The sequence below is a fragment of the Salvia miltiorrhiza genome, chromosome 4, assembly GCF_028751815.1.
Source record: "Salvia miltiorrhiza cultivar Shanhuang (shh) chromosome 4, IMPLAD_Smil_shh, whole genome shotgun sequence".
NCBI classification, from domain to species: Eukaryota; Viridiplantae; Streptophyta; class Magnoliopsida; order Lamiales; family Lamiaceae; genus Salvia; species Salvia miltiorrhiza.
The window spans coordinates 54,303,665-54,313,726 of NC_080390.1; the positions used below are offsets into that span (position 1 = coordinate 54,303,665).

Consider the following 10,062-nt stretch of genomic DNA (forward strand, 5'->3'; position numbering starts at 1 on the left):
GCTATATCTCAAAGTGATAATAATACTTTTGAGATAGTATTGTTTATAGAATTCACATATTAAATAATTCAAAGGTTGTTTATAACTTATAACCTTTAAATTGCTAATTCATTCATTCCACAAATTAGGCACCACAAATTAAAGGGTACGTGTTCATATTAATGTCGACAGCATGATCAACTTAACAATTAGATTTTTAATAACGGATAAATAAATAAATTCCTATCTGGAATATATATACCAATTCCATCACTCGGACTTTGGTGTTGTGGGCCAAAAATTGATGTGTAAGTGCTGACAATTTAAATTTTGGGTTGCCATTTGCATCTGATTTTCCAATATACAAAAAGAGTTATAACTCTGCATAAATACCATTGGTGAGATACATAGTAGGGACCCCAATCCAAAAGGTTAAAATGGCTTTATGTGTGTAATATTACATCATTAATTAGGAGTATCATTTATTCTTTCTTTTCAACGTAAGGTTTGGGATTAATCCCAACTCTACCCAATAATAGAAAATAAATTAATTCAACATACACGCATATATGTGTGTATATAAATAGTGTGTGTGTGTGTGTGTGTGAATAATATGTATGCAATATGTAGTCGAGTAGTTTCTCCACCATTTTTATAGTTATAGAAAGAAATGAGACAATATATTCCAATCTACATTATTTTTTTAGAATGTACTTTGAATTCTAAATTTTGGACTTTATTGTAAATTAAATCAAATTTTTGAAACTTTCAGTGGGGTCTCAATCTTTTTACTTGTAGTAAATGCTCCATTTTATTTTATTTTGCATGAGTTTGGAGGTAAAATTAATTAGATATATACATCAACATGGATACTCAAATTAATTGAGAGTTTTTAATTAAGCTTATTCTCAGGGTTATCCATTGTTGTCAATTTTATCATCGGATGTTTAACGTTTGAATAATTGAGTCATTGGATGTTCGATGTTTGAAATAATTGGGTTAGACGCTTAGAGTTTTCTAATGATTCGAGATGCAATTCTGGACGTTCAACGCGAAATTAACAATAAGGGAAGATAATTCAAATAAATGAGCTTTAAAAGTCCTCAATAAATTTTTGTTTTCAATATTGAATAAATGTCTAGCTAGATCTTAATTCCTACCCGTGCAAAAAAAATATAGAAGAGATGGATTCACTACAAAGTTTGAGATTTGCAACTATCTCATAAAAAAAATATATGATCAACATTGCTTATTATGTTAGAGCATCCACAATAGAGAGCCCTAAGAGGCTCTCTGCAGAGTCATCTTTCTATAGAGATCTCCTCTCGGGCAGAGGGCTCTGTAGATTTTTCATTTCATTTTTAAAAATCAACTTTTGAATAAAATTTAAAACAAAAAATTTCATTAAATTTAAATTTGAGACTTACAATAATCATAAAATTTAAAATTGATTTTTTATTTGTATTTTGAATTTAAAAATGATTTTTTTAATAGGAAATTTTAAATGGCCATTCTACATTTAAAATTAATTTTTATATAGCTTGTGCTTTGCACCCGGCTTTCTTCAATACCTTCGAGTCAGGCTCGTGAAATCGAGCCCCCGTTTGAGCCGAAAGATGAGGCAGCGGGGCGGGGGTCGTCGAGGTGGGGCTCGGGCCTCGCTGTGGATGCCCTTACTTATTTTGTCCTTTTCCAATTAAGTACATTGAATGCTCACGAGAGATTGTACACATTGATGGATTAATTGTTGTAAGTTTAGCGTTTATTCAAATTCATTAATTTTACTATATGACTTTTCAAACCTTGGAATTACAACCCTATTTTTTTTAGAAATTGCAATTACAATATTTTCAGTTTTTCATCGAACGATATGCACCAATAAAACAACGTTTGTTTTATTACCAAAGATTGAGAATATTATAATTTCATCAAGATGGCAGTGGCAATAGTAAGAAAATGGCATGTATGTTGATAATTAATTACAACCTTTTTGAGGGGATATTTATATCTAAAACACTTTAAACGCCTATGATCCTAGCTTGAAGTAAACATAGGGCGCGTTTGATATTGACTAATACACTGTATTAGTTAATTTAGTACAGATCAGTCTAGTATTTGATATTATTTAGTAACAATGCGGATGACCCGATTTAATCCCACGACCCAGTATTATTAATCCAGATTTCTTAGAATTAATAATGCCACCTTCCCCCTAGGATTAACTTAAACCAGGATATTCTGTATTTAGCCATGATAGCAAACACCAACTCAGTATTAATAATCTGTCATTATCCACGCTAAATATCTTGGTTATAAATTATCCTACATAATCCTTTACTAAAAACCAAACGAGCCCTGAGGGTTTATTTTGACCGTTTATTTATCCTTAAAAAGTTTATGCGCTTGCTAGGGACTTTGCTTTTTACCACCCATTTCACAATTACAATTTGACTGGCTCGAGATTGATTCCGAATTAAATTACAAGGATTAGAGTTTGTTTATTTTATCCTGAACTATTTATTTTCAATTATACTTTGAATCACCATGCATGGAGAAAATAGGAACCATTATTGATATTTTTTAAAAATATACGAGTAAAAAATATATATGTATTTCCTCATATATATAATATATACAAAAATACTTTCATGCTCCATAATTCAATAAGTTCAGTCTTATTATCGACAACTCCTAGATCTGCCGAAAACTTGAAGAGTATGTCCAGTGAGCCTAGACATTAGTATTCTCTCCATTCGCGAAAATAAGTTCTAATTTTTGTCATTTTTTCGATCGTCCACAAAAATATGTCTAAACAATTAACTTTTTCTTAAAATCTATGTCGCCTTTGTAACCTATTATCGGATGAATGGAATACTATCTTATCTATCACTATATATATATATATATATATATATATATATATATATATCTATATATATAGGGAGAGGTTCAAATAAGAACCACTAAATAAAATTAGAACAGAGAACCATTTTAAGCCATTCGATCATCAAGATCTACGGTGGATGCATCATCTTGGTGGATGAATGCAGATCCTGGGTTCGAATCCTGAAGGGAGCAAAAATTTTATTACTTTCGGATGCATTAAATTTAATAGCGAATGCATTAATTTATATAGTAGATGCATTGATTTTAATGGTTCTTATGTTCTCACGATAAGTGTGGTTCTCACTATAACCGCACCATATATATATATATATATATATATAGGACAAGGTTCAATGAAGAAGGCCTAAATGTAAGAAAGAAGAGAGAAGTAATCTCATCCGTTGATCTTATCTAATCTAACGGACATGATTTGTTCACGCCATGTTCAACGGATTTTTTCGTTGAACATATGGGGGGTCGAAACCCAGAACCCCCAAAAATATTGTATATGTTCACGAATGTTCAACGAAAAAATTCGTTGAACATGGCGTGAACAAATCATGTCCGTTAGATTAGATAAGATCAACGGATGAGATTACTTCTCCCTTCTTTGTTATATTTAGGCATTTTTCATTGAACCTAACCCTATATATATATATATATATATATATATATATAATTTCCATGCATGTAGTCGACGTTGTATTATTTACATTTTTTTTGAGATAAATCGCAATATATTTGTTAAATTGAGTGGACCAACCCCAAACAAAAATAGTGTAAAGTGTGAATTAGGACAGTGATGGAAGAAAATTCCAGGGGGTTGACAGTCTGTACTCTGTAAGGAAACAAGACAAACAAATAGCGCTATCATATTATACACATCACATTTTTTACTCCCTATGTATAAAAAGTGTTAAAAAAAATAAATCTTTAAATAAAAAATTACAAAAAAAAGAGAATATTATAATGTGAACAATACAGTAAAATAATTATATTATTTTTTATTTAAAAAAATAAATTATTCTTTTTCATATTTCACTGCCGTCACATATAGTAAAAAAATCTAGGTATATAGATAGAGAAGGCACAGTGTGTGTCTTGAGTCAACCCACCCCTTTTTTGCTGTTAGTAAATTTGGTCGTATATATATGTGGGCTTCCGATACTCCACATAGTATTGCGGGTATTATCTTCACTTTGGCCTTTTTTTTCCTTCTTTTTTTCTTCTCTTCTCTCTCTTTTCCTTTTCAGCTTTTCTAGGCATGAAAACTAGCTTTTTGCAAGTCAAGCATGCAGATATTGGGATAACGGAAAAGCAAGAAAAGCCCTCTCTCAGCTCAACTAGGGTTTTCTAATTCAACCCTTCTTTTTCATTTTCCATCGTCTCTCATTTTTCTTCTTCTTTACATTGGAAGAGCTTCTAGAGAGAGAAAGCAAGAGGGTGATTGTTGTGTAGGAGAGGAGAAAGAAGGAGAGAGGGATAGAGAAGGAGGAGCAAGGGTTTCTGGCTTGCCTTCTTTCTCTTTCTTTCTCTCACTATAAAAATCTCAAGCTTTTGTGAGAGGCAGTTTGGAGACATTTGGATTAAGGCCTTCTGTCTCCTCTACCTCTCTATTTTTCTTGTCTTAATTCACTACTCAAAGAAACTAGCTAGATTTCTGTTTTCTGATATACTACAAATATAACTATATGTATATTTATGTGTGTGTGTGTGTGTTTCAGTGCGTGAATTTTAGTTGATGATCTGTTAATATATATATCTACAATACCTTAAGGGAAAGCTCTCACATCTATATCTATAGAGAGGGAAAGAAACAGTAGAAGGATTAATGAATTTTGGGGATTTTCTTGATAACAATTCCTGTGGTGGTGTGAGTGCAAGAATTGCGGCAGATTTGCCTTACACCAACACCAACACCAACAACTCCATTATCACAGCTACCACCGCCGCCGCCGCCGCCACCATGCCCGCCGCCGCGATTGCTCCGCCACGCCTCGTCTCGCATCAGTCTCTCTCTTCCAAGCCCGCCTTCAACTCCCCCGGCCTCTCCCTCGCTCTCGTAGGCACCGCACCCCCTTTCTCTCTCTCCTCTCTCTCTCTCAGTCCACAGACATGGCGATTGACGAATCCTTGCTTAATTTTCTGCAGCAAACCGGAATCGAGGGGCAAGAGATGGGAAGAATGGCGGAGAAGTACGAATCGAGCAATGTGGTGGGAGGAAGAAGAAGCAGAGATGAAGAGCACGAGAGCAGATCTGGGAGCGATAACATGGACGGCGCATCTGGAGACGATCTCGAGGTCTCCGGCCGCCCGCCGAGGAAGAAACGATACCACCGCCACACACCTCAGCAAATCCAAGAACTCGAAGCGTCTGCTCTCGTCTTCATCCAATTGAATTCATCTTCTCCGCTATCGCACTTCAATTTTCAAAAAATTTATTTTTTCCTTTTTTCTTCATATTTTTGTAGCTTGTTCAAGGAGTGCCCTCACCCCGACGAAAAGCAAAGACTGGAGCTCAGCAAACGCCTTTGCTTGGAAACCAGGCAGGTCAAATTCTGGTTCCAGAATCGCAGAACTCAGATGAAGGTAGAGAGAGAGAGAGAATAAAATTAAGCTTCCTCTCTTTCAATTTCATGAAAATTTAATTTTACCGGATTAATTCACAGACGCAGCTGGAGCGGCACGAGAATTCGATCCTGAGGCAAGACAACGACAAGCTCCGAGCCGAGAACATGTCAATAAGAGATGCAATGAGGAATCCGATGTGCACCAACTGCGGCGGCCCCGCCATGATCGGCGACGTCTCCCTCGAGGAGCAGCACCTCCGAATCGAGAACGCCAGACTAAAAGACGAACTGGATCGCGTCTGCGCGCTCGCCGGAAAGTTCCTAGGCCGCCCCATCCCCGCGATGGGCCCGCCGATGCCTAATTCGAGCTTGGAGCTCGGAGTCGGAATCAACGGATTCGGTGCCCTAACCGCCGCGCTGCCCCCCGACTACGGCAGCCCTCTCCCGATCATGTCTCCGGCCAAATCCGCCATGAATAACACCACCACTCCGATCGAGAGGTCGTTGGAGCGATCCATGTATCTGGAGCTCGCATTGGCCGCCATGGACGAATTGGTCAAAATCGCGCAGACAAACGAGCCGCTTTGGGTTCGAAGCTTGGAAGGTGGAAGAGAAGTGCTGAATCGCGAGGAATATTCTAGAAGCTTCACTCCCTGCATCGGAATGAAGCCTAACGGATTCGTGGCGGAGGCTTCGCGCGAGACCGGTGCGGTGATCATCAACAGCTTAGCCCTCGTCGAGACATTGATGGACTCGGTGAGTTAATTAATTACAGTTGATTTCTCATAACACGACGTCGTATTTCGAGTAATTAAAGTTCTAATCATGTTTAATTAATCGTAATAGAACAAATGGGCGGAGATGTTTCCTTGTATAATTGCGAGAACCGCAACCACGGATGTCATATCAAATGGTATGGGAGGAACAAGGAATGGCGCACTTCATCTGGTAATTAATTAATTACTTAATTAATTATTTTCAATCTCGTATTTTATTTCATTTGATTAAGTTCGGTAGTATCGCTTCAGATACATGCCGAGCTGCAAGTCCTATCGCCGTTGGTGCCGGTGAGGGAGGTGAGCTTCCTCCGGTTCTGCAAGCAGCACGCGGAGGGCGTGTGGGCCGTCGTGGACGTCTCGATCGACGCCATCCGGGAGCCCTCCGGCGGGGCGGGGCAGTACCCGAGCTGCCGGAGGCTCCCCTCCGGCTGCGTCGTGCAAGATATGCCCAATGGCTATTCAAAGGTAATTACCATTAAATTCCATCTGCCCCAACAAAGTGACTTATTATTACTCCTTATTATCCATGCATTATTTTTTGTTGCCTTGTTACTTATTACATACAGCTCCACACTCGTTTTCTTCACATTTATTGAGTCTCTCAAATGGGTTGGTGTGCTTCACCTCTCTTATTGTTTTAAATATGTTTGTTGAAACAACTGCATTTCTTGGGACTTATAGTTGAGCACATTTAATTCAGTCATACTACTATACATCCTACTCATCATACGATATTATATTATATTGTTTACCCATTTATACTTTAATAATACGTATAAATTCATAGTATTATATATATTTCACTTCAATCGTGATTCTCGCCGTAGAAAATCTAGAGCGGCGAGCATATTTGACCTATCCTAATCTTTAATTAATTAGTCAATCATCGACAAGATGCTTCTCGTGCGACTAAAATAATTTCATAATTCTTGGATTTTTGGGCTTAAGATTGGATGAATATATAATTAGGTTTACACCATTAATATAATGAATAGAAGGCTCTACTACTCCTGTTTTTGCTCCTTGGGACACATTAATTATCATATGATCCAGAAGCAAGATTCTAGTAATCATAAAAAAATTAGCTAGAGTTAACCTAAATTAATATTTTGATGTTTCTATTCCGATCTTTCTGATACTGTCTCGATGCAGGCATGTATTAATTTTCATATAATTATATAATTAGTGGACACATTATTTTGTAATCACCCGTGTCAAGAAGCTGTGCCAGTTTCTGCACTTGCTATAGTCAACACCCCTATAAGGCTATAAACTAGCTACATTTGTCTTGTCACGTGACTAGACCTAGTACGTATCTCTATGTTTCACTCGTCCACCTCGTTGCCAACAAATCTTGTACCTAAATTTCTGAAGGAAAAGAAAAATGGAAAGAAAAATAAATTAATTCTCGCACCTAATTTTGATTTTAATTACATCAAATGGGGATTATCATATCATACTTTGTTTTTGAATTAGGGCATAGTGTGATTAATAATAAAATTTTGACACATTTAGGTTACATGGGTGGAACATTGTGAGTACGATGAGAGCGCCGTTCACGAAGTGTACCGGCCGATGATCAACGCCGGCATGGGGTTCGGGTCGCAACGGTGGGTAGCCACGCTTCAACGACAATGCGAGTGCCTCGCAATCTTGATGTCGTCTTCATCCCCTTCACGAGATCACACCGGTAAATTAAATCCAATTCCAATCGAGCTTTTAATTTGATTAATTTTTAATTTGAGTGTGATAAGCCCCTAACAAAATTTTGAAATTTCATCGGCGCCGCAGCGATCACGGCGGGGGGCCGGCGGAGCATGCTGAAACTGGCGCAGCGCATGACCAACAACTTCTGCGCCGGCGTGTGCGCCTCCACGCTCCACAAGTGGAACAAGCTCAGGGCGGAGAACGTGGACGAGGACGTGCGCGTGATGACGCGGAAGAGCGTGGACGATCCCGGGGAGCCGCCCGGGGTGGTGCTCAGCGCCGCCACGTCCGTGTGGCTGCCCGTGTCGCCCCAGAGGCTGTTCCACTTCCTCCGCAACGAGCATCTGCGGAGCGAGTGGGACATCCTCTCCAACGGCGGGCCCATGCAGGAGATGGCCCACATCGCCAAAGGCCATGATCAGGGCAATTGCGTCTCCCTCCTCCGTGCCAGCGTAAGTTTCTCTTTCGATTTCAAAACCAATAGATCGGAGATCCGAGTCACCTAAACTAAAATAGGTATGCGTGTGGGTGAATTAAGTCAATTTATTGGGGGGTGGTGGTGAAATGACGCATGTGCCCTCGAATAATTTCGCGGTGCAGTCCGTAAATGAGTGGGAGTGGTGAAAATGATTAAATAGGACAAGAATGTAATTTGGCGGTAACCATGAAGACGAGGGCAACCAAATTGGCAGATCCCGAGCTGTAAAATGTATATTTGTAAACATGTACAAAAGTCAAATACATGATTTCTGTGGGGGAAAAAGTTAAAATAAATAAAATGAAATAGTGTCAGCGTCGTGGGCCCCTAATTGCAATTTCGATGAAAAAGTGGGGTTGACTCGGAAGTGAGATCCGAATATCAGAAAAAGTGGAGGGCTAATTCTGTAAATGTCCCGACAGGCCATGAACTCGAACCAGAGCAGCATGCTAATCCTGCAGGAGACAAGCACAGACGCGTCGGGGTCGCTTGTGGTCTACGCGCCGGTCGACATCCCCGCGATGCACGTGGTCATGAACGGGGGCGACTCCGCCTACGTGGCGCTGCTGCCGTCGGGCTTCGCGGTCGCGCCCGACGGCCCGGAAACGGAAGCCGGGTCGGGCCAGCGGGTCGGCGGGTCGCTGCTGACCGTGGCGTTCCAGATCTTGGTGAACAGCTTGCCTACGGCCAAGCTCACGGTAGAGTCGGTGGAGACCGTCAATAATCTCATATCATGCACCGTTCAGAAAATCAAGGCCGCTCTTCAATGCGAGAGCTGATCTCATCGTCATCGTCGTCGTCGTCGTCATCGTGCCTAAGTCTGCATTAGTATATTGATTTTTTATTCCAACATTATTGGAATAGAAGATAAAATTGCTAATTGCGATTTGGAAATTTTGATGGATTGTGATGAGATGTGTTTGAGGAATTGAAGTATATATATATACCTACTTGAGGTATAATTAATGTGTGGCCGTGTAGCTGTGGGGGTGGTGAGTCAAGAACGAACCGCGTGGCGGAACAACCCTTGCATGGCGGCGGCGCCGCCGCGGGATGGTGGTGCTCGGCGCGATGCGAGGGCGGTGGTTCGGGTATTGACTCAGGGGTACCCTTGAATTGGCTCAAGTAGGTCTGGATATATAACTATTAATTTGTAATCTTGAAATAGCTTCTAATTTTTTTTTCTTTCAAAATTGATGGCAAGAAATGCTTTTTTGTTGGTAATTTTATGAGTTTGAAAGGTTATTGCTATGGCATGGTTTGAATGTTATTCTCTTACACTGTATTTATTTATGGTTTACTTTAGATTGCAATAATTTTTAGTTTCAATTATTCAATTCAAACTTATTAATTGGCTTTCCTGATCAATTAATTAGATCGTAATGAGATAGTTGGAGTAAACAATTTTCTGAATTTTGAAAGGAATACTATATATCATTATACGCTAGCTGAATTTTCTATACTATTTTGAGACAATATATTTTTATAGGGTGGTGTTTAATTTGGATGGTTTAGCTTTGATAGACAAAAATAATAAGGCTAATCTTATTTACTTTGATGGCTTGAAACTTTGGAATATTATCCCAATATTTTTTTGTTATTTCTATCATTTGAACTAGTTTTGTTAGATTTATATTTTAGATTGGAAAAATCTCACTCTTGA

General features: G+C 39.0%; 1 protein-coding gene across 1 annotated transcript; it reads left to right on the top strand.

The window, feature by feature from the left end:
* The first annotated feature begins 4,029 nt into the window (after positions 1–4,029).
* On the top strand, positions 4,030–9,669 carry LOC131020648 (homeobox-leucine zipper protein ANTHOCYANINLESS 2-like). The gene is made up of 9 exons (XM_057949597.1): positions 4,030–4,927; positions 5,017–5,237; positions 5,337–5,454; positions 5,535–6,191; positions 6,282–6,383; positions 6,464–6,679; positions 7,730–7,904; positions 8,006–8,373; positions 8,822–9,669. The coding sequence occupies exons 1-9, from the start codon at positions 4,697–4,699 to the stop codon at positions 9,176–9,178; spliced, it is 2,445 nt and encodes an 814-aa protein (XP_057805580.1). The 5' UTR covers positions 4,030–4,696; the 3' UTR covers positions 9,179–9,669.
* The last annotated feature ends 393 nt before the right edge of the window (positions 9,670–10,062 follow it).